Source organism: Vicugna pacos, chromosome 32, assembly GCF_048564905.1.
Source record: "Vicugna pacos chromosome 32, VicPac4, whole genome shotgun sequence".
Classification (NCBI taxonomy): domain Eukaryota; kingdom Metazoa; phylum Chordata; class Mammalia; order Artiodactyla; family Camelidae; genus Vicugna; species Vicugna pacos.
The window spans coordinates 13,519,007-13,543,950 of record NC_133018.1 but is presented as its reverse complement, the minus strand read 5'-3'; the positions used below and the strand labels follow the sequence as shown (position 1 = coordinate 13,543,950).

Below are 24,944 nucleotides of genomic sequence, written 5' to 3'. Positions count from 1 at the left end.
GTTGGTTGTTTGGTTGGTTTATTTATTTACTTAATGGTGGTACCGAGGATTGAACCTAGGACCTCCTGCGTGCTAAGCCCTCACTCCACCACTGAACTATATCCTCATTCTTAATGAAATATTTGCACCATAAACCCAACCCTGAGCTTGTCTTCCTCCAGATCAGGGGTCAACACACTTTTTCTGTAAAGGGCCAGAGAGTAATAGTTTACCCATTGCAGCCCAAATGATTTCTGTTACAACTATTCAACTCTTCTGTTGCAGCAGAAATGCAGCCAGAAACAATACATAAATGAATAAGCATGACCGTATTCCAATAAAATTATTACAAAAACAGGCAGCAGACCGACTGGCTCACACACCATAGTTTGCCAATCCCTGCTCTGGACTTATTGTGAAGTAACTAATAAAAATCCTATGACTCAAGTATTTATCAAATGCATACCACCTGCTATACCTAGGGCAGGGTTTCTCACACTTGGCACTATTGACATTTTGGGCCAGATAATTCTTTGTTGTCTGTGCACCGTAGGATGTTAAGCAGCATCCCAAGCTTCTACCCATTAGGCTAGCGGCACCCTTCAGTTTTGACAACCGAAAAACATCTCCAGACTTTGCCAAATGTCTCCTGGAGAGCAAAACTGTCCTTAGTTGAGAACCACTGATCTAGAGTAAATGGCTAGAAATGGAATCACCAGGTCACAGGGCATGTGAATTTCCAGTTTTTCTAGGTCTGCCAAATTGTTCTCCAGTATTTATCCTCATTTAGCCTCTTAGCAGTATAATTTCAAGTCTAGAGATTCGACTGTTTAAACCAAGCTCCTCCGTTGGCTGCAATAAAGTGATTATTGCCTGAGCAAAGGACAATATGTCTGAATGTTCACAGCAGGAGTGTAGGTTTAATCAACCCTATCTGTTGTGACTCTGGTAATCAAGGCATTAGGTTTTATTTAAGTGAGGTTTACCCTTTACACTTAAAGTATTGATGAGACTATAATTATGGGCTGGTTAATCTTTTCTCTCCTGCTGGGGACATTTGTCTGCTATTGACTCTTTACTTACAACAAAAAGAATCTTAAGGGAGAAGTGGCAAATGAATAATTAGGATATCCCTGGAGGAGTTACCCCATCTTTTCAGGTATCAGAGGGTTAAGTAGGATAAATGTGAGAGATGAGCGCTGTCCTGCTCCAGGGCTATTGAATGCAGGGGACTTCCCTGGGAATGAATGTGATGTAATTGAATACTGGACTCACTGAAATATGAATCCACTTGTTTTCCCAGTGGGTTTGGGTCAGGGTCCCTGTTCTGTTTCTTAAGTGGATGCTTAATAATCCTGATACATCAACAAGGACCATTACTAACATTTATTGAGTGCCAAGCACTTTGCTAAACTTGATACATTCTCTCTTTTAATCCTCGCAACAACCCAAGAGGTAGGTGCTTTGATTATTATTCCCATTTTGCAGATGGGAAAGTAGAAGCTCAGAGAGATGAAAAATATGCCCAAGGTAGGGCCCAATATTGCATGGTGGGGCTAGGGTTCAAACCCAGGCCTTCCTGGCACAGAGTGTCAAACCACTGTGCTATTAGTCTGATTTTGATTCAAGAACTCTGTTGTTCACCAGGCCAACTCCTGGCATCAAATCTGGCCCTGGCATTAATACATGGCTTCAGGAAACACAGCTGCTTGGAGGAGGCAACAGCTGTTCATTCATTTACCACTTCACCAAGCCACGTGAATTAAACCATCATAAGGTAAGGCTCACTTGGTCTCAAACACCAGGCTAGGTAATTATTGTTTTAATTAAAGAAAAGAAATATACCCCCACCCCCAATACACACACACTTCCTGCTCAAAATACTTGACTATTGATTCCTATAGAAAGTAAGGGAATGATTTGGGGCAAGACTTTTTTTTTTTAATGTTATTGATGATAATTCTACGTACATCACCATGCGTGTCTGAAAGTAGGAGAGACAAATCAGGATGCTTACCATTCATTCATTCTTTCCTTCCTTCCTTCCTTCCTTCCTTCCTTCCTTCCTTCCTTCCTTCCTTTCTTTCTCTCTCTTCCTCTCTCTCTCTCTCTGCCCCTCCCTCCCTTCCTTTTTTCCTTCTTTCCTTTTACAAATATTTACTGAGCACTGGCTATGTGCTAAGCCCAGTTTTAAGCACTGGAAATACCATAGGAAATTTTCATGGACTAGAAAAATCTGTCTTATTTCTTTACAAGAGAGGTTGCACATCCTTGCAATTGGTAGGGAAAGTATTCTCTGAATAAATGTATCAACTGGGTTTCATGGACTAGTTCTTAAAATAATTCCCTAAAACTCCTCCTCCCTTGAACATCTCCAACAGGACACAAAGAAGGAGGGAGGGGAACATGTGAACAGTCCTAGAACTCAGCCCTTCTCAAGAACCCAGAAAAATGTCCACGCACATGCCTGGCAGTCAAAGTGGCCACAGCCTGCTGAGTATCTACTTCTAGCTTCCCTTTTAGGGCATTCTCCCTGTCTCTCTCCCTGTCTCACTCCCTGTGTAGCAGGGCTGCCATGACAGAGTGGGAAGGTTTAAACATCAGAAAGTTATTTTCTCACAGTTCTGTAGGTCAGAAGTCCAAGATCAGGGCGTTGGCAGGGTTAGTGTCGTCTGAGGCCTCCCTCCTTGGCTTGCAGACAGCCGCCTCTCCACACGCTTGGTGTCTCTCCCTCTTCTTACAAGGACATCAGTCATATTATATTGGGGCCCCACTCTGATGATCTCATTTTATTTTAATTATCTCTTTAAAGAACTTATCTCCAAATACAGTCACATTCTGAGGTCCTGGAGCTTAGGACTTCCACATAAGAATTTTGGGGGGACATGGCCTCCCTCTACATAACAGCCTCCCTCCCTCTTCCCAAGTCCCCAGTAGCGACATAATGCTAAGAGAACACAAACTCTGGGGCCAGACAGCTGTATGATCTTGGACAAATTATTTAAAATGCTCTGCCTCAGTTTGCTCATCCAGAAAATAGGATGAAAAATTGTACCTGTCCTATCACATATGGTTGTTAAATGAGTTAAGATGTTTAAGGCACTTAGAACAGGGCCTGGCACAGAGTAAACAACATATAGATATTTATTAAACTATACATTAAAATCAAAAATTCATTTTTACTGAAGTTTAAGGAGAGTGTTATTTCGCTCTGCCAAAGAATTTGCTTTTTCTGGACAATTCTCAACATCAGTGATGGGATCGCCCAGAGGCGATTACAGAGGAACCCTATAGATTGGAGGGTGTGGGCTCTCCAACATTCTGCAAAGCATACTGTTTAGTGAGTCACGATCTACTTTAAAATAGTAACAGTAGCCAACATTTATTAAATGCCAACAGTGTGCTGGGCTTACTGGTGTGATCTTATTAAATGCTGTGAGATAGGTACTATTATTTTCCCCACTTAACGGTTGAGGAAACAGTCTCCAAAAAGCCTCAAGGCAAGGCCAGGTTCCCCAGTTAGTGAATGGCCGAATAGGGCCGAACAGCTCTAAGGTGAGCAAATCAGGGACTGACTGTCACGTGCAGAGAGTTGGGGGGAGAGAAAGAAGTCTTCTCTTCTCCTCCACTTTTCCATCACCCCCTCTTCTTCTCCCTCTGCTGAATGACACGTCCCCATGGCCAAGGCTGCACTCTCTCTGCTACAGAAAACATCCAAGCTGCTGGGACCCGACCCAGCGCCACCTCACGAGCCCAGCATTTCGAGGGGCAGGCTTCCAAACAGGGTAATAATCGTCCCATTAAAATTAATGTCCATGAAGTGAGCCGTTAAAAGCGTGCAGATTAAAAAGGGGGGGAGGGAATTGTTCAATTTAAATCCAAAGGGCTTTTTAAATAGACACTGTATCTTCATTCCTGGAACGCTCAACCGGGCAGTGGATCAGGTCCCCTCTGCAAAGACTAGAGGGGATTAAGGAGGTGAGTCCCAGGAGAATGGGGAAGTGGTTCTGGCCAGAAGCAAAGGGAACCAAGGTTTATCCAGGGCCCACTGCATGCCAGGTGCTTGGCACACATTTCTCTCATTTAATCTCTGCCCCAATCCTGGGAGGAACGTATTATTATTCCCAGATTACAGGGGGCAGTATAAAACCATGGTTAAGAGCTTAGAGCCTGGGGCAGACTGCCCTAGTTTAGATCCAAGTTTATTCTTCACTAACTCTGTGATCTTGGGCAAGAGGCCTCACCCCCCTGTGACTCAGTTTCCTCATCTGTAAAATAGGATAGTAATAGTACACTCTCACCACCCTAGAATTGTTAGGAAACTCACTTTAGGCTGTGTAGACAGGGGCCTTAGCCCAGTAACCTACACAGAAGGCACTCAGTGAGTGTTGACCATTACTAAGGGTAGGAGAATTGGGGCTGGGCAGATCTAAGAGATACCAAGATCACATTGCAGAGCTAGGATTTGATCCCTGACCATGCTCCAGGCCAAGGGGAACTCGTTCCATGATAAACCCAGACCCAAACTAAGTTCACAGTCTTGAAGAATCTTTTCTAAGTGACTGAAGGATTTATCAGGCCTTGGAAACACTCTGCCAGTGAGAAGTGGCAGATAAGAGCTGTCTTATCAGGATTTAGAAGACCAGCTTGGAGCCACCTCGAGGTTCCCTCGTTTTCTGAATGCCAATGGATTTAAGATGGGTGAAGGTCTCTGTCTCCCCCAGTGAATCCTGAGAGCCCCGTCGCGCATCTGTACCTCCACCAGCAGGGACAACTCCAGATTTTCTAGTCTGGAAGGGCACAGGGGCAGCTCTCAGACTGGAAAAAAGGAGGCTCAAGTCTCCCATGCCGTCCATCTCCTACCCCACAGACCCCTCAGAGTCTCCATTGCGCATTAAATCACTGCTAGAAACTAACCCAGGCGGGAAAGTAATATTCACAAAGGAAGCAGACAAAAATAAATTTTCTTCTGGAAAACCCCTTGGGAAGATCTTTGGGGAGGGGGGCAGGTAGGCGCGGTGCGCCGCGAAGGGCCGATGCTAAGAGTCGACCTCCTAACCCTCCACCCGCCTCCATCAAGGCTTCTAGCGGTGCTGGGGGCGCTTTAGTGTCTGGTGGCGTAACTCAGACAGGGGTGGGGGCGTGTGTCGTCTGTGCTCAAATTCGCAGCCTACAGGTGCCGAGTCAGATCTGAAAGTACGCAAGTTGGGTTGAATCTGGCCCTCTCAAGAGATTTTGAATCGACCCATCTCTCCCAAACGAAACAATAGCTTCGGAATATTTTTGAATGAGGCAGCCGAATTCGGTAACAGCTTCACTCAAAACGGCAAACAAGACTGCTCCCCTCGCCAAATCGGAACTGGAACTGAATTCGGGAAAATAGGAAGGAGAAAACCTTGCTTGGCGCTCCACGCCTCCTCGGGGGTCTCCCGCGACCCCCCAAGTCCCGGACACCCGCGGCCGGTGCCTGCAGGCGTCCCAGCGCCGGGTGCTCCTCCTCTCCCAACCCGCGCGCCCCCTCGCTGCCGGCGCTGCTAGGGTTAAAAGTTACCTCTCGGTTTCTTCTGCCTGCAGCCCCCCCCGGGGGGCCGGATGATGTAACCCCCCTCCCCGCGCCCTCCCCGCCCCCCTCCACCATGTGACACTTTAATTAATAATAGCGCCGTCAGCACAACAAACGCACAACACAAGGAGAAACTTGGTGTCCAGGGGAGGCCCCCGGCGGCTGGAGAGCGGCGGAGGCGGGCGCAAAGGCCGGAGGGAGAGGAGGCGAGGGGCGGCCCGACGCGGGGAGGGAGCGAGGCGAGCGGTCATGTGCCCGTGCCCCCTGCACCGCGGCCGCGGCCCCCCGGCCGTGTGCGCCTGCAGCGCGGGCCGCCTGGGTCTGCGCTCGTCCGCCGCGCAGCTCACGGCCGCCCGGCTCAAGGCACTCGGCGACGAGCTGCACCAGCGCACCATGTGGCGGCGCCGCGCGCGGAGCCGCAGGGCGCCGGCGCCCAGCGCGCTCCCCACCTACTGGCCCTGGCTGTGCGCGGCCGCGCAGGTGGCGGCGCTGGCGGCCTGGCTGCTCGGCAGGCGGAACTTGTAGGAACGCAGGGCTTCTTGGTGGGGCCGGAGCCGAGACCCAGCCGGAGCGAGCAACAGGTACGCGAGCGAGCGCCAGGGCGCGGCGGCTGGGGACTGGAGACGCGGGGCTGGCTGGGGAGCGAGAGAGCCCCAAGTGCGGCTTTCTTCTCTTCCCATCTCCTTCCTCTGCTCCCTTCTCTCGCAAGGATCTCCGTCCCCCTCCTCGCAGTCCCCATCTCTCCTTCCAAGCATCACGTCCACCGTTTCTGCCCCTTGTCTGAGACTCCTTAAGCGCATCTTGCCACTCCCTCCAGCGGGGTGGCTTTGGAAGGACTTTGGCCTCTATAAGCCCCACCAGCCTTTCAGGCAAACATACAGTGGAAGTAAAGTGTGCTTGCTGTGAGAGAAGAGTCACCAGCCACACCAAAGAATTGTAATCTATCGCAGTTTCAAGACAAGTCCCTAGTCTTCTTCCAAGTCGCCCGCTGGTCCTAAGTCGCCGCGGTCTCCATCACCTCAGCGCCAGACCCTCTGCTTCCTAAATGTCACTTCTCCACTTCCTGTTGCCCGTCCTCGGGCGCCCCGAGCGCATCTCGCGAATTTCTCCTCCTCCAGGTTTCTGGCCGGCTCTGTCTTTCTCCCTAAAGCCCGCACACTTCTTAGTTTTCCTCTGCTCTGCCAACTTCTTCGCTGCTTCTTAGCAGCGGTGTCCCGTTTAAGGAGCTTGGCTTCCTTTTCACGAAATAGGGAGCTAAGATGAAGGAGATGCCCCGAAGTGGGCTGGGATCTGAGGCTCTTAGAGAAACTCCAAGGGGGGAAGCCTTAATGAAAGAGCATTGACTGAGCTTCTGGGGTGCCCAGCCCCGTTGACGAAGGGAATGTTTCAGAGGCTGCAGAATGCTTGGCAATGCGTGGGGGTGGGGGTGGGGTGTGAGTATTGAACACCTAGTATGTTTGGTACCAGAGGCAGAATGGTACTGAGCACCTACTGTGTGCTAGGTCCTTGGGGTTGGGGAATTACTGAGCTCCAGCTGTGCGCTTGGCACTGTGCTCGGCGCTTTACGGGAGCGAACATGTAAGGATTGTCTTTTCAGATTCTGAAATAGAGAGGAGAGCCGTAGAGAATGGCGATGGAGGGAATCAGGCTGCGCCCAACAAAGGTGGGTCTAGGCCTGGAAAGTGAAGGTCGAAGGTGGGAAGGCCAGGATCAGGTTGCCATGGTCCACGGACGCCAAGCGCCCAGGTCGCAGCCGAGCCCCACGGTGCAACGACACCCTGGGAAGCTGGCGCAGCGCCCGCTGGGAGAGGTGGCAGCCGGAGCGTGGGGGGTGGCAGCGCCCTGGAAGCTGCGGGGGTGCGCGGGGTGTGAGCCGGGAGCGCGGGCGACAGATGTCGCGTGGGCCGGCGCAGCCCGGGCGCTGGCGAAGAGAGGTGCGCTCTTCTGGGCAGTCTTTGCCCGGGTCCTGGAGGTCCCATCTACTGCTCCCGGAAGAGAGGCCCGGGGATACCCTCGACCGCAGGGGACCACAATGAGATTGCTGAATCCTAGGGGCAGGACCGTTTTGGATGGGGCGCGGGGCGGGGGTGTAGAAAAAGGGAGTCGAACAAGAGACGCGAAGCCCAAAGTGTGAAATTTAGAGAAAGGCCGAAGGAAGGTGGGAGAGGAGGAAGAGGAAAAACGGTGGCAAGATGAGGAAAGGCGGAGGAGCTGGAGAAAAAGAGACTTCTTGGAGAATAAGATAGTGGGAAAGTGGGTTACAAAGATGGGGACCGAGAGGAATCCAGTAGAGATGGAGAAGAGGGCTTCCTCATGTCTTGGGGTCCAGGCAAGGTTGGAGAAGCGCTCCCTTACCAGGACTAGGCGGTGAGGGATGCTGGGCACCCCACCCAGCGGGCGGAGAATGCCCAGCCCGAGGAAGGCTGTGTGTGCGCTGTGTGCGCGTCGGGGCTGAGGCTGCTCCCAGGGCCCCCAGGAGAAGGCTGTCGGCTGGGAGGTGATCCGAGACCTCTGCGAGGGCGCCAGCGGCGGATGGAGCGCGCCCCTCTGCGCTCGGGCGCGGGGGAGGACCCACGGGGCAAGGGGAGGGGGCGGGGAGGAATTTCGCTTGTGCGGCGTCAGCAGATATTGAAACGGAAGAATTTATTTCTCCCTCCTCACTCTGCTTCTGTCCCAAAGTCCTGTGCTGCGTCCCGACTCCAGGTCACCGCCTCAGCACACCCCTGGGTTCTCCTCCCGCCTACTGTGTCGCTTCCGGACTTCCCAAGCAACCACACCCTCTAGGGTCCTTCCGCGTCTGCTGCCCAGACCCCAGGATGCCCAGCACAGTTTTCCTGGAGCGTCACACCTCGCTCCCTCTGATGACTGTGCCCGCATCCCGGGGTTTCCCATTCCGGGTCTCCCAAGCTCCGCCCCTATCCCCAGGACTTGGATCCTCTCCCTGCTACCTACAACCCGGGCCTTTCTTGAGCTTTTGGCTTGATTGGGGGAAACCTATCTTTTCCCAGCCTTCGGTAAGTTAGGAAGAAGTGAAAGGAAATCCCCTGGAGAAAGAGTTTGTTGAGTGCTGTTTGTGGTCTTCTCCACATTTCCTATCCCAGAGGGTAAGTGGGGATGCTCACAGGGTTCCGAAGGTGTTCCAGGGAGGCCTGAGTCAGCCACTAGGACTGACCATTTTCTTAGGCGTTAAGGGTTGAGCTTTACTATATGCACAACAGCAGTCCCAGCAAACTTGTTTTGAGCCTGTACTGTGAGCCGGCAATACTCTTCTCAGAAGTCCCATCAAACAAACAAACAAAATCCAGAAAGAACCCCTGAGACCCAGCTGTCCCATATGTAAAGTGGGGACAATAGTGGTACCTAAATGCATAGATGTTGTCAAGAGAGTAAAACGAAATCATATGCAGAAAGCTCTAAAACAGTGCCTGGTACATAAAAAAGAAAAATAAAAGGGAGCTATCATGACTATGATTACGCATTTAATATCTTTCTTTCCCAAGGTAGACAACATTTTACCATTGTCATTGCTGGTGATTCCATATCATTCCTGCTTGCCACCTGGGGAATCAGGGCCATGTGGACCAGGACAGTATAGCAGTTAAGAGCATGGCTTTAGGGTCAGATGGAACTGGATTTAAGTCCCAGCCTAGGAAATTTCTGGCAGTGTGACCTTGGGTAAGAACCATAACCTCTCTGAGCCTGTATCTGTAAACTGGAGCTGTATCTCTATCAAGGTTGTTGGGAGGTTGATGGGAGAGCATCCATTTCAAGTGCCCAGTGCAGTGCCTGGCACTTATCAGAATCATCAGAGGATGTTATGGAAAGGTTAATGCCATTCTTATTGTTTCAAAGGGGAAACTGAGGCAGAGAGAGTCCACCTGAGTCATCCCAAAGGATCAGCGGCAATGTCAGAACTGGAATTGGAGTTTCTGTCTTTGAGGGCCTGCAGCAGCACGCAGCCCCTCCAATGACTTGAAGGGTGCAGGGGAGGAGGAGATACCAGGCAGCAAGCAGAGGGGGCAGTGAGCCTCGAATTCCTGCATTAGAGAGATTCCCTTTCTGAGAGGGCCTGGGGGAGGCTCCTTGGAGGCTGGGGAGGCCAGGAGGAGAATGGGTATGATTTAACCAGTCACTGCTGGAAGATACAGGAGAAGGAACAAAAGATGCTTTATGGTGAGTGCTGGCTGGCGGAGGCGTGGGAGGGAGGAAGAAGTGTGCTTTGGGAGGGGGCGGGGAGGGAGAGAGAAGGAGGAATCTGTCTGGGAGAGGGGACCAGGGGTGGGTAGAACCTTGCCTTGAGACTAAGGAGAGGGGAGAAAGGGGGACTCTGCACGCCCAAGAGGCTACATGGTCAGCTGCAGAGAAGATAATGGGCCAGCAGGAGCCTGCTTTAATGAATTAATGACGGCCTGGCCTGCCCACCAGACATGCTAACTGGTTCTTGGCAGGTACTTTGGGGATTAAGTGGTTAAACCTGGAGGCCCATCCCTCAGGCCTCCCTCCCAGAGGCTGCACCCCTGCTAGGATTACTTTTAGAGCTTGAAAGCCTAGGCAAGGAAGGAAAGGAGGGAGCTGAAGGGGAGAAAGTTGTTGGGGGTTGAGGAGGGTGGGGAGGAACCTACCCCCCTCCTGGGAAGGAGCCAGATGTGCAGGACTATGGCAGCCTTTCTGCCACGTGGTCCCTGTCTGTAGTCACCTGCTTGCCCAGTGAGAGGCCAGAGCACAAGTGACTGAGCTGTGGATGGAAAAACAGCCACACCCGGGGATAAACATACCCCCAGATGTGGGCTGGGTGGATTTAGCAACTGCACCTCTGGTTTTTGAAAAGTCAGCTTTTCAGGCCTACATTTGGGGTAGGGAGGAGTGGAGTGAGGGCTTCTGTTTCCCTTCTGATCACTGTGTGTGACAGCATTTCCCAAGAGCTGCCCCACAGTATCCCTAACCCTTGGCAACTTGCCTGTCACATAGTGGATACAAAATAACTATGATGAAGACATGAATCAATCAGAAACGATACAAGATGACTATTACTGTTTCCCAAATTCAGCTTCTTTCCCTTATTCACCTATTACTTATTGAGTGCCTACTGTGTGCAGGGCACTGTGGACCCAGGAAGGACACAGAAGCCCCTGCTTTCATGGAACCCACCTTTTAATGGTAAGAGACAGATGATGAATCAATAAAGATTGTTCTGGTTGCTGTTGCTGTATAACTAATTACTCCAAAACTTAGTGGTTTAAAACAGCTCTTTGATTATGCTCACCTGTTCTGTGGGTTAGACATTCAGACCAGGCATAGCAGGGGTTACTTGGCTCTATTCCTGGCTGGCTGGGGGCTGGAGTCATGGTGGGGGTTGTGGGAGGGGAATCTTCATTTCCAGATTGTTGATGCTGGGTGCTGGCTGGGATGGCCAATCAGAGCATCTATACTCAGCCTCCTGTTGTGGCCTGGGCTTCCCCACAGCAAGCATGGCAGCCTCAGAGTAAATGGATTCTGACCTGGTGTCTTAGAGCTCCAAAAGCAAACATCCCAGGGCGGGGGTGGGGCAAGTGGAAGCTGCTTTGCCTTTTCTGACCCAGCTTTAGAAATCCCTTTGGTTAAAAGCAAGTCATAAGCTGACCCAGATTTAAGGGGAGTGGAGTTAGACACCACCCCATGGGGGAGTGGCAAGGTTCTAGACTACCAAGTGGGAGAGGAGATATTGTTGTGGCCATTTGGGGATTATGCGGTTCTAACAGAGACAATTTCAGAAAGCGCTGAGAGCTCTGAAGACTACACAAAGGAAATGTACCTCAGAAGTATGCGGGTTTGATTACAGACCACTGCAATAAAGCTAGTCAGGAATGTTTTGGTTTCCCAGTGTGTATAAAAGTTATGTTTACAAATAGATAAAAAATGAATTTCTTCTGTGTAGCATAGGGAACTATATTCAATATCTTGTAATAACCTTTAATGAAAAAGAATATGAAAATGAATATATGTGTATATATATATATATATATATATATATATATATGTATGTATGCTCGGGACATTGTGCTGTACACCAGAAATTGACACATTGTAACTGACTATACTTCAATTTTTAAAAAAGTTATGTTTACACTATACTGTGATCTATTAATTGTGCAAAAGCACCATCTTTAAAAACAATGTACGAACCTCAATTAAAAACACTTTATTGCTAAAAAGTGCTAACCACCATCTGAGCCTTCTGTAAGTCGTAATCTTTTTGCAATAATCACGTCCAAGATCACTGATCACAGGTCACCATAACAAATATACTAATAATGAAAATGTTTGAAATAGTGTGAGAATTACCCAAATGTGACACAGAGACATGAAGTGAGGCAATGCTGTTGGAAAAATGGTGTCGATAGACTTGCTTGATGCAGGGTTGCCACCAACCTTCTATTTAGTAAAAAACAAAACAAAAAAACATATATATATATATCATATCTTCGAGGTATGCCTGTCATAGAGAGCGCCTGGGGCACTCCTTACCTGCAGTGCCTGGCTATGGCCACTTTGAGGAGGAACCAAGGGACTAGTGACTTGAGTGACAAGAAGCCAGACAGGGCACTTGGAAGAGAGGTGTTCTAGGAAGAGAGAATAATAGCACATCCAGTGCCCTGGAGGTGAGATTTCTACACAGTGTGTTTGAGGAAGAGAAAAATGAGCAGTGGGCTAACATCACATGAACTTGGTGGAGAGGAACTCAGAGAGGTAGGCAGGGGCTAGATCAGGTCGTGGTAGGGAGGTTGAGTTTTGTTGTAAAGGGATTCACAGGTGCCGACAGCACATGTAGAGGCACTTGACAAGAGGGGAATTAGAAGCAGTGCAATTAATGGGGCTATGTTCTATCCTCATGCGTTTGCAAACTTGAATTGAGCACCAGCTCAGAGACAGGCAACAGGATACAGGGATGTGGAGATAAATTAGTCCTAGCCCCTGGCCTCAGATGCTCCTAGACCTCAGGGCAGGGGCAGGAGACCCTGGCTCTGACCCCCCCCCCCCCCGCCCCAGCCTCTCAGTGGAAATGAACTAGTTCACCTCCAGCCGAGGTCTGAGAGGTCTGGTCCCCGAACCAGCTCCCTGATGCCCAACCCTGAGCACCCTCCAGAACGTTGTGGGTACTGGCTGGATTTCCATCACCTAAGAAATTTCATCATTTAAGTCAGTATTGTGTCTCCTCCCTCCTTCCTGCCCTAAACTGGTGCCCGTGCTACTGACGCTTTAGCCCACATCAGGGAAATGCGTCCTTTCAGTATTGCTGGTTACCCAGGAAAAGAGAAAGTTCCTTTACTCCCCTGTGCAGAGAAAATTGGCTGCCCCACAGAGCATTGCCATCTTTGAACCTCTGCTCCACAGGCCACAGACTTGGGCAAGATGGAATTCAATAGCCTTGGGAAACTTAATACAATATTCCTTTTTAAAAATAGCTTCTTTCTTGATTACAAAAATATTACAAGTTCATTATCAAAAACTTAGAAAATACTGAATAAAAGAAAACTTTAGTTGATTGTTTTTAATCTCACTACCCATTGTTAATATTCTGATAGATTTCTTTCCATTTAAAAGAATGCACTGAGCAGTACTTTAACAAATGGAATCCCTCTGAATACATTCTCTGTAATCTGACTTAGTCATTGTATCATGGACATTTCTCTGTGCTTTATAACAGTTTCTATGACACATTTCTTAAAGGTTGTTTAGTATTTCACTGTTTGACTGTTCCATCATTTACCTTCTTAGTCTGCTATTATTGGGCAGTTAGATTATTTCTAGTGTGATGCAGCGCATCCTGGGGTATCACTCTTTAGGCACAAGAATGCCCATCAGTGGAAGTTTGATATCAAAGTGTATAAAAACATTCTTTTATTATAAGGGTTGTTTAACGAGTATAAAGTATAAAATCTTGTGGTAAAGACCCAGAAGGACTTTCTAGATAAACTCTGACACTTGTTCCCATTTCTCATTTATATCACTGGCATAATGTGATTATCAGCTTGGCTTGGAGCTGGCTGTGACCATCCTCAGTTAAATCTGTGTTGTCTTCTTATGGAATAGTCTTCGTGGACCACACCTCTAGCCATTGTTGGAGTGCACGAGTGCTGATGACCCCTGGCGTGCCCATCCCAGCTTCAGGGAAAGATTCCAAGTTGCAGCAGTGTCACCAAGGGTTTGGAGAGCTTCCTTGCCTGCCTGGCTGTACCTGTCACCATGGTACAGCCGTGCACCACATTCATCTGATATTCTTAGATCTGGCACATGGGGCTTAATAAATACCATAGGATACTAACATACTGATGGTGGGGAAATGTAGATGAAGTATTTTTGGAGGGGTCTTCAGAGATTGCGTATGTGTCTGGAGCTATGGGATGGATTTGAGAAGAGGTACCACCTTCAAAGATAGCCCGTACTGAAAACGTTTTAGCCTCTTGGCACATCATGGGGCCTAATTCTGGATTCAGAAAGTTTAACTGCTGGTAACTGTTTATCTCGTTCACCCAGATTTTATGGTGAGGCAGGACAGCTTGGTGGAAAGCAGAATGGACTTCGGAGTCAGGTGGACTTTCAGATCAGGTCCTGATCTGCCATTTACCAGTTGTGTGACCTTAGGCATGCCCCTCTGCCTTCTGGGCAGTATAAGGCATGTCACTGGTGTTTAGAAAATAGGAGAAAATGGTAAATGATACTGTGGGATAGTGTTGTTCTTATTTGGTATAAATTTCAGTTCATGTGCCTATAGTCAGAGGATGGTGGGAACCCTTAGGGGGCTTTTCTGAAAGTGGTTGCTAATCCTGCCCCCCGCCCACCAGTGCAGTGACTCACCAACAGCCTTCTTAAGCCCCTGCACCAGGGCTGGGGGAACCTCTAGGACGAGACTCCCCAACCTGGGGGACACTGGTCTCCAGGTCCCTGGAGGGCCCTCATCCTGTTATTTTGCCCTTCACTGTATCCCAGCACCTGGCCCAGTGACCAGCACGGAGCAGGCATTCACTGACTACTAATGAATAGATGGATGGATGGGTGAGTAAATGAATGAATGCATCTGGGAGAGACTCAGGGCATTTAGGAACCCCCAGAAATGAGACACAAAATTGGCTGATTTCATCTTCCTCTATCCCCCTCCCCTAACTTCAGAGAGAAACCATAGCTTTGACCCAAGTCTCAAAAGATCTATAATCCAAAGAGGTCACCGTTCTGGTAGCCAGAGGTAGACATGACTTTAAAAATCGCCTAACCCAACTCCTTCACCTTACAGACGGGGAAACCAAGGCATAGGGATAACTACCGTGCATCAAGACGAGGCTCTTCTCAGCTGTAGGAACAAGGGAGTGAGGCTTCTGCTTTGTCTAACACTGCAGCAGGTTCACAGCTCACAACTTCCCACCTGCAGCACCCCAAGTAGGGTCTCCAGGTTTCCTGTTCTCCCCTCTGCCCGCCTGCCCTTCCACTCTGTGGGTGAAAAGTGGAAATAAGGGACATTTTTACAAAGGCGTTTCATGAGTCTCTTCAGTTGTGAGCTTTGATTGTGAGTCAGCATTTGAGAAAGTTCCTTATGAGCCAAGTTTGAGGAAAAACATCCCAGGGGCAGGACAAGTGGCTCCTAGGGGGCGGTGGCCTTTATGTTTTTAAACTAGTTTTAAATTGTACAATGACTCCTTGCTCCTTGCAAAAAAAGAAAAGAAAAAAATACATAAATGATACAGAGTTAAAGTGTATTAAGTACTGTAAATGCTCTTTTACTGTGCCCCCAAAGCTGCTCCCTTGGGGTAACTTTGAGTCTGAAGTACATTAAAACAACAATAAAAACCACAACAAAGGCAGACCTTGCTATGTGCCAGACTTCTAAGTGCCTCACATATGTTAATACCTTCAGTCCTTACATCAACACAGTGAGATTCACTATTACTGTCTGCTTTTTCCATATAAGACAGCTGATGCCCAGAGAGGTTCATAACTGGTCCAAGGTCACACAGCTTTTACATGTCTGAATTAGGATTCCAATTCAGGTGCTGAGTGTTGAGCGCCAGAGTCTGGGCTCTTAACCAGTACACTGTTTTGCCCTTGTGCCATACCTTTTAGTATGGATATGTAGATAGAGATAGATATTTGTGTACACACACACACACACACACACACATTCATTAAAGGAAAAAACATCTGGGATCCTGCTATTTGGCCATTTGCTCTTTTCAGTTAAGAATCATAGCTATCTTTCTGTCTTAGTCACGTTTAGATTTGCCTCTTTCTAATATGCACGTAGCTTCCTTTGTTAACCCAGTCTCCTACCAATAAATACACGGGGATTGTTTTCAAATTTGTAATAAATTCCAAATTCATTACACATACAGCTGGAGGGAACATCCTTGAGCACATTTATGTGACTGCTTCTGTGGGCTGGATCCCTAGTCTAGGGCATCCAATTAAAAATCCCCCAACAGCGTATGCACAGGCCCACCCTCTGACTGTGATGACATGGTGTCCCCTGGCTCGCTGATGCCACGCAGAGGTGTGCTTCTGATGTTCCCCTTTCACTGTGGTCACCAACCTGTAACCAATACATCACAGGCACAGGAATTTGTCCACTTAGCAGCCCTGGGAAAGCCTTAGAAAGACTCATTACATACAGGCTCAGTGATTTACAGGTAGGGAAAATGAAAATCATTTGCTGGCCCTAGTTTTGCAAGAAAACGATAGCGTTTCTCTCCTGATGCCATGGTTACGTTGCCTTCATCATCTCCATTCAACTCAGGTGTCGACACAACCTCCGCTGTCACCACATTCAGGTGCACTTCCCCGCTTATCGTGGTCCCCTGTTTGAGCCATACTTTGTCACTGCCCTTGCACCTTTCTCAGTCAGGTCCTCTCCCCACCAAAACAATCCTGTCTTCTTCCAAATGTGGACGAAGTATGTATGTGTGTCTCCAAGGCCCCGTTCAAATCCAGCTTCCACTCTGAATTTTTCCTGGTGAGGGTAATCGCATCCTGACTGCTGGGCTATAAACACACCTGCAGACGATGGTCTGTTACAGTCCTGGGCTCTGATATTTCATGTCTTCCCCAGTGAGACGGGAGGCAGACTGAAGACAGGCACTCGGCTTTATCTCGTGCAGAGAACAATGCTTAGCACAAAGTCAACACACTCAACAGCACACAGTAGGTGCTTAATAAATGTGGTTCCTTTCTCTCCCTCCAGCCTTCCATTTTGTCGCCGTGTTTAAGGCAGCATCATAACTTTAGGCTGATGCTACAGGGTTCCACTGACTTTCATTCCATAGGTTAGTATAACTACACAACAAAGTGAGATTTTTTTTTTAGGGGTTACAGAAGCTGGTTTCCATAAACTAAATCAAGTGTGTTTCTCAACTGAGTTGATGGATGACTCTGATTCAGTATTCCTTGAATACCTAGGGCAGCTACACAGTAAAGCAGACAGTCTCCTGCACTTGTGCCCTGATGGGCTAGGAGGGGAACAGGGGCTGGTGCGGGAATGGTAGGCTGGTGGGCGACGGCGGGCTGCAGGGTCTTCACCCTGCACCTGAGCAGCTCCAAGGCAAAAGGTTTGCAGTTACCTTGTGACTGTCAGCTAGTGTAGCTAATGTACGACTCCCCTCTTTCATGCAGTTGTATCATTATCCAAATAAGAGGCAGAGAGCACCCCTAAAGTGAGTCATCAGGAGAGTTTAGTTAAGGTTTGATGACAAAGGGTGGGCAGAGTTTAGGAAATCAGTGAGGGACCCTGCAGCACCCCCGGCCTGAAAGTGAGGTGAAGGAATAGGACGCGGAGCCTGGAGAGGCTCCTGGAGCTGCACTGGAGGGCTTCCTGGCAGGCACTGTGGCTGATCTGTGCCCTGATCTCACTGTCGCATTACTGCCTTCTGCGAACTAGACCTGGCAGGAGGCCAGAGGCCAAGGGAGCTAGCCTGTTGGTGCAGTTCCTACAAGTCAACATCCCGGACTTTTTCCCACTTGAAGGTCATAAAGTGCTCTCTCTCCCCCTTTCTCTCCTACACATATTTATACATCGTATCTACGTCTATACATACCCCTGGAGAGACTCGGTCTGCATCCCTCACACGGCAGTTCTCACACCACCTGCTTTAGAGTCATGTGTGAGTTGTTTTTACCTCCTCTGCTAACTCTCCAACCTCCTGTCTTTGCTTGAGCCTCATTAAGCTCCCTGACATAGTCATGGTAATTCATTCCTGTGTCCCGTTTCTTCTCCTTTCCTCCCCTCCCATCCCCCTCCCTCTGCACCCCCTTCCTCTACTCCTTCTCTTCCTCTTCCTGATACAGTTTGCATCCCATAAAATCCATCCTTTTAAAGTGCACAAGTCAATGGCTTTTATTATATTTCCAAAGTTGTGCAGCCCTCCCCACAACCAATTTTAGAGCATTTTCATTTCCCCAGCAGAAGCCCTGTACCCATTAGCAGTTACTCCCCAGTTACTTGCATTCCCTAACCCCCCTTCCCTGCCCTGGGCAGCCATGAATCTGCTTTCTGTCTCTATAGATTTGCTTGTTCTAGACATTTCCTATAAACAGAATCATGCAATATTTGTCCCTTCATGCCTGGCTTCTTTCATTTAGCATCATGTTTTCAAGGTTCATCATGTAGCATATATCAGTGCTTCATTCCTTTTCATGGCCGAATAATATTCCATTGTATGGACGTACTCCATTTGATTTATGCATTCATCAGGTGATGGACATTTGGGTTGTTTGCACTTTGGGGCCATTTATGTACAGGTTTTTGTGTGGCCAAATGTTTTCCATTCTCTTGGGTAAATGCTGTTTTTTCTGTCCTGCCTGGAGTACCTCAACTGATTCTGGCTAATTCCCTGGCATCCTTCAGTACTCAGCAGGGGTTTGCCTCTTTCTCTGAGGAGCTTTCTCTGACTCCCCTGCTCCATCATGAGCTACCTCTCCTCTGGGCTCCCATAGCCCAAGTTTACCCAGATTGCATGCTCTCCTTGTGACACTGTCGTTACCAATTTCTTCCTGTCTCCCTCTGTTTGGCCTCTGAGCCCGTTAAGGGTAAGAACTTTGTCACTGGATCTGTAACATCTAGGGTAGTGCCTGGCATGTTTGGCAGTGAATGGATGGATGGATGGATGCAGGCAAGCAGAGACTGTCCTGCAAGTCTGCCTTGAATATGGATCTATGAAATGAATAGATGACGGTCCTGTTCCTGATTTGGAGGAGCCAAAAAGTAGCATGGTTACCTATCACAGAAGATGTCTATGCAAACATCTAGGTCTGAAAACAGAGGTGGGTGTGTGTATGGGGGGGGTGCATAAGGAAATGTATGTTTACGGAAAGCTGCTACATGGACAGGACTTTGAGGGGTGGGGCAGCACCGAGACTAATTTTAGGGGGACCTGTCTTCCATAATCAGAGCTTTGGTACCTAGCAGCTCTCTCCCATCCCCTCTAGCTCCCGACACAGGACACGTGGGGCTGGGTGTGCAGGAGCCCAGTACACTGACACCATCTTCAGTGGCTGATGCACGTGCCTACTGACTGAACTGCAAATCTTTATTTCTGCAGGTTGGTGAAAACCCTGTGTCCTTGGAGAAAGCTGGTTCCCGTTTTCCTGAGGGGGAGCCCAGAGCTTGAAAGGTCGCAGCTGGCACTTCGAGAAGGAAGTGGAGAATAAAAACGGCGCCTGGAGCAATAGTAGCAACGTGGAATGGGACTGGGGAAGCCCCTTGGACATCCAGCTGCAGAAACAGACACCCCAACGCTATTTACAAACAGCCCTATATATATATATAAAAAGAAAACATGAATATTACTATTCAGTGCATGCCTTGTTGAGGACGTGGTCCCCTCCCTTTTCTGCACCTTCCGATGTGAACTTTGATGCTCTTTCCTGTCTGGGGCACTGGAAGAGAGATCGTTACTGTGTACCTAGAAAATCTGCAAAGACTGGTGGGGATTAGCCTCAGAGGCGACCAACCGCCTGGGAGGGATGCTGGTGGAGGACGAGGTGAAACTGCAAAAGGCAAAATAGAAAGAAAAAGTGAGGAGGACTTGGGGCCAATTCTGTAGGGGCAGTCTGGGATACCTCCATTTCTTAAGTCTTGACAAGTCCTAATCTATCTCTCTCCCTCCCTAGATAGATGGCTAGTCCCACTGTCACATCAAGACAAATGGAATTTTTTTTCCTACCAATCTGGTGTGTCTGGTGCTTCACCTAAATTTTGCTGGTGCTAAGTGTGTTCTTGCTGGTGCTGCCATGGTATTCTGCGGCCAGACCAGCAAGGCCCGGGAACAAGAGAGATTTCTATTTTGCTGTTTTGGATTCTCTTTTTTTAAGGGATCAGTCACAAAGTGCCACTTGAGAGTCTTTTCTCTTTCTCTACGTGGGGATGAATATCCAGAGGTGTTTTGGAGCAAACCTTGGGGTCTGGGAGGAAGTGGAGGGGATGGCACTGAGTGGCTTGCTGGTTACGCGGTGGAAAGCTGACCTCACATACGACTTGTTTGCAGTCTCCTCCACCCCCACAGAAGTATCCTGGGAGTTCAGTCCACAGCCTCCCCAACTCCCCAAGGGGATTTCAGGGCTTAGGTTTTATAGATTAAAGAGCCAAGAAATGGCTACGTTGTGGTCAAGGGTGATTTATAAGCAAGGGAGGTTGGGGGAGGGAGAGGGTCATTTAAATGAAATGTACCAGCATCTCACTGACTGACAGAGGGTCTGATTTTTTTTTTTTTCAGGATAAGCTACTATTTTCAGAAGTTTCTCGAAGGGCTAAAAAAGAAAAAGATGTGTGCTGGACTGAGACTTGGCTGCAAAGACTCTTCAGGGAGCGATGATTATTTTTTTGCTTTCATTAAAAATAAATCCAACAACAGGTATTCCTCTGTGCAGGACACACACTGCCTTTTTCAAAACTGAGATGGTGAGGCACCAGGCTGCAGGTTCAGACAGTCGCTCTTCAAAGCTGGATTTGCAGATCACCACCCAGAACCTACGGACAGGGGGTCTGCGGTGCTGGTTAGTGCACACCCTTCCAGTTCTAAGAAGCCAGCAGAGGGATCAGCCATTTTAAGGTTGACATGGGGCTGAAACAGCCATTCTTCCCCATGGGCTTTGCTGAAAATTACCAGGTCCTTTAGAATGCAGGAGCGTTCAGTGCTGCTGCAAGCTGGGAGCTGTCTTTCTTTCTTTAAAAAAACAAAAAAACAAAAAACCATGCCTTATGTTTTCCTAAATAGCCCTTTAAAGAAAAATGCAATCCAGAACTGCTGAAGGTGAGGGCAGCTTCCCCTCTCCTCCAGACAGCCTGGAACTCAGCAGAACAAAAAGGAAAGCTGATTTTTGGAGAACTTGTTTCCCTTCAGGGCTGGAGCCCTCCCTGCAGTTAACGTTTACAGGGAGACGGTGTGTAGGCAGGGTCGGCAGAGAGCCGCAGGTGGCATTCCCACCAAGCCAAGAACTTAGAGAAGGCAGATGAATTAGAATGATACGACGTGCAGACACTAGTCTTTCCCGCTTACCCCATTTTCTGGGGCCGGGGTTTTCATTACTGTAGTTGTACGCGATCACAGCTCTCTTCTGCTCCTTTAAGGCTGCGCCTTCCAGACTGCAGTGGGGACAGCTGACCACCTAGATGCAGGTTAAAGGTCAGAAGATCCCTTTTTTGACCCTGATTAGCTTATGACATTTCCTCTAGAGAATCCAGACTCCAAATGCTGGGGTTTTGGGCAATACTGATTTCAATGAAGCCACACTGCTGAGAGAACTGGGCACCCAGGACCTTCCTGATGGAGCTTTACAGCCAAGTCCCTTGTACATATTCTCTTGTATTATTAGAAACTGTGTATTTATCTAATCCTGGCTTTTTTCTTGCACATCATTAATTTGAGTGCATTTCTCAACTGCCCCGATTTTTGACAAGGGGTTGTTTTTAATGCTTGTTTTTATATGAGATTTGACTTCTTGATGGACATTTGTATTAGGAAATTGAAGCATGATATATATGTATATATTGTCTCCACCGTCTCTCCTATTGCATTACTTGAATTGCATGAGATAGTGGGGTGGTGGTTTTTTTAAAAAAATATTTCCACAGTGTGCAAAGTGCTGGCACCATCCCTCCTTCTCTTCCCCCTCCCTTTTCTCTGGCTGCCAAGGAGTCATTGATTTTGATTAGCTTCACTGCAGAGCGTCTGTGAAGAGAGAGAGAGAGGGAGGGAGGCTTTGAAATAAATTTTAAAAAAAGACCTCATATCGGGTTTCAGCAGACAGCAATGTGTGTGTGTGTGTGTGTGTGTGTCCGTGCAGAGCAGAGGGAGGCCTCTGAGATCATCGTTTAGGTAGCTTGCTGCATAATGAGGTGAGGAGAAAACAGAAAGATCTCCTTCCTGGTTGTTCTCAGAGGATGGGGGTCCAGGAACCACAGGGATTGGAACCTCTTGGGACATCAACATTCCAACTTAGATCCATTCCCTTCTGGAAGCTTCTCTCCTCTACCCCCAACCCCCACGAGCAAATAAGATCTCTTTTCCCCTTTTCAGATTTGGGGGTTCCATTTCACATTCCCTTTGGCATAGATAGAGCTTGAGTAACAGGTTTCTTTGGGGGAGCCCATGTGCCTCTGTGGCTGCTGTCCATGGTCCTAGGCTGTGTGTCTCCTAGAACTCAATTCCCATTTTGTTCCTCTTTCATTGGGATACTGGAGACTTCTTTTCCACTTCTTCCAGTGGTCTCATTTTAAAATTCTTCTCTATTTCGATGGGGGAAAAAGGTGATTTAAACAATACTGTCACAGAACAATGGAGCTGTGACTCTGGTTTCACAATTTATGTATCTGAGCTCATGCTTTATTATCATGTTTCTGACAGTGACAAAATATCACTTCCCCTCACTGGGAAATTGGCAAAGTCCTCCTCTGATCCTGCACAAGTATCTTTTGGGGACACTGGCTTGCTGCTGTGGACTTGTTGAGTGTCCATCTGGTATTAGAAGCTGCAGTGACCAGAAAACAGATTTTGTTCTTCAATGTTGATACCAGTTCCTTTTCTGAATGACTTCTTAAGTCCATCTGGGCCAATCACAGGGCCGGAAGCAGGTTTGGGGGTGAGGGGACAGGCTAGACACCCTGGCCTAGTCCCATGGGAGCTGATGGAGGGAGGAAGTTGATATCAAGAGTGTCATTTTAAAGCGTAAACCAAAAGCTATTTTTAAAAGTTTAATTTGTTCTTTCAATACCTGTTTATTGAGCACCTACAGTGTGCCAGGTTGTAGAATCTCCTTTGGAAAGAGACTTATGTATTGATGATGGAGGGGTAGACCTGCTTGGAACCAGACGATGCTGAACGTCCCTTTCCAGTCTGGTTCACGGTGTTTAACAGATTTAACAGGTCATTACTGTGTCCCTAAGCCTTGCTGGCAGGTTATTTTATAGTATTTATATTTACTGAGAGCTACGCTACCATGAAGGCGATTCAAAAGCTGACAACCTCAACTCATTCCCAGCACGAAAAGACTGGTTCTTGCTGCTTCACAGTAAAGAAAGCACCCATGTATGGTGGGCTCACACCCCCAAGCACTGTGTTAAGTGCTCTACATGTTTCCCCCTTAGTTATTCCTCATGCTCACTCCAGAAGACAGTGCTGTTATGATTCCCATTTTACAGCTGAGAAAGCTGAGGCTCAGAGAGGTTATGAAATTTAGCCTAAGTTGCATATAAAGAGTGAAGAGGCTGAGCCAAGATCCAGATTCAGGTTTGCCTGACTCCCCCTCCACATCCCCCAAGTCCATGAGCTCCCTGTCCTGCTACACTGGGTCCCTTCCTGAGCTGGTTCCACGGCACTACTAGTTCAAGGGCAAGCCCAAGCCTGGGGCCCAGTAAGGAGCAGGGGAGCCTGACTTAGGTTGCATTTGGGGACACTCTAGGACAGGCTAGATGGTTTAGTCGGGGATTTTATGTATCTGTTCCCTGACTTTTGAGTTCCTGATTTCTATAAGGTCCCTGGGACAAGCATCTCATTTGCAAACATGCATTGTTCAACTTACTTCCTAGGACATGGGAAGACTTTCTCACCTCCTTCCCGTCCCATCCCCCACTTGAACCCCCAAGTTCCTCCCCTCAAGGTCTTTTGCACTATAAGCGCCCAGGAGCCCGTGTGTGTGGCAGGGATGGCTGTGGGGCTGTTTGGAACCTCAGTGAGGCCTCTGACTCAGCTGGAGAGGCAATAAGCTTGGGGACATTCCGTTCTGGGTTCTACCCTTGCCGGTTCGTCATGCTCTTTCGTAAGAGGAATTTCGTACCTTGGAGACGCTTTGTACATATTTGTAATGACTTTATTAAAAAATTGGTTGTGTGCTTCCAGCCAAAGACCTTTGCGTTTTCATTTCCTTTTGGAAGGCTGGTCCCCAAAGACTATGGGAGGTTCTGGCTGCACACCCCAACCTTCTGTGGGACAGAAAGTCATACCCTCACCTCCTGTCTTTGTCGTATTCCTGGGAACACCCCAAGGGGAGGGTTGGCCTAAGTTGTACCCTTGGGTTGAGCAACAGTTTGGGGGAACCTGCCTAACAGTTCAAGGTCAGTACACAAAACCATCGTTTATGCATAACATCATGTAGATAAGCCAATGAGCCTGCAGATTGATGTCCCCAACTATGGGCAAACAGGCTGCTCTACGTGGAATACTTTCACCAGCATTTACCTGGCCTGAGATGTACCAAAAGACCAAATTCTAGTTTGTTCCTAAGACTGGTAGGTTGAGGACAGGTTGTTTTTCTAGATAAAAGATCCTCTTCTTCTTTGGGGACCCACCCATCCCCACTTTCAGTCCATGTGGCTTGGAGAGGTAGACTCCATCTCCCACCCCACATCCAGAGCTCAATATCTGACCTAGGCCCGTTCAGCATTCCCAAAGCTAAAGTGACTGGTTTGGGGACAAAATAATGAGAATCAACCTCAGGACTCCTACTGGAGCTTTGGAAAAGCAGGAACTCACTTTGTTGGGGTCTGAAGCTGGTAGAACATAAACACAGAGCTTCTGGGGGCCATCTTAACACCATATGGGAGCCAACTCCCAGAAAACCAAACCGTCTCAAAGGAAAACAGAATTGAGGGATGGAAAGACACAGTTCTAATATCATTCCTGGAGCCCCTGAATCCAGTTGTACCAGAAACCCATACTGTTACACGAGTCCCATAAAGTACTTCTTTTATTTAAGCTGTATTTGAGTTGGTTTTCAAGTAACTGCAGACAGAAAGTTCTGCCTGATGCGCTTTTGTGGACAACTTCATAATGTTGACCAAGAGGTACGAATTCCTGTCAAATGCCATTGATTTACATCTTAAATATCATCATCTGGCATCTGGGAAGACCCTTCTTGAATCAGCCCACACATCCTGGGGCCATTCAAC

At 48.2% G+C, this 24,944-nt stretch overlaps 1 protein-coding gene across 3 annotated transcripts; it reads left to right on the top strand.

The window, feature by feature from the left end:
* Positions 1-5,675: 5,675 nt before the first annotated feature.
* Positions 5,676-23,894, top strand: HRK (harakiri, BCL2 interacting protein). 3 transcript variants are annotated; one of them, XM_072953133.1, is made up of 3 exons: positions 5,676-6,123; positions 7,140-7,205; positions 20,275-23,894. In XM_072953133.1, the coding sequence occupies exon 1, from the start codon at positions 5,792-5,794 to the stop codon at positions 6,065-6,067; it is 276 nt and encodes a 91-aa protein (XP_072809234.1). In that variant the 5' UTR covers positions 5,676-5,791; the 3' UTR covers positions 6,068-6,123; positions 7,140-7,205; positions 20,275-23,894. The 3 variants fall into 3 exon arrangements, with proteins under 3 accessions (XP_072809234.1, XP_072809233.1, XP_072809232.1); XM_072953132.1 differs by lacking the exon at positions 20,275-23,894 and adding an exon at positions 8,222-9,113; XM_072953131.1 differs by lacking the exon at positions 7,140-7,205 and having other exon boundaries at positions 19,102-23,894.
* The last annotated feature ends 1,050 nt before the right edge of the window (positions 23,895-24,944 follow it).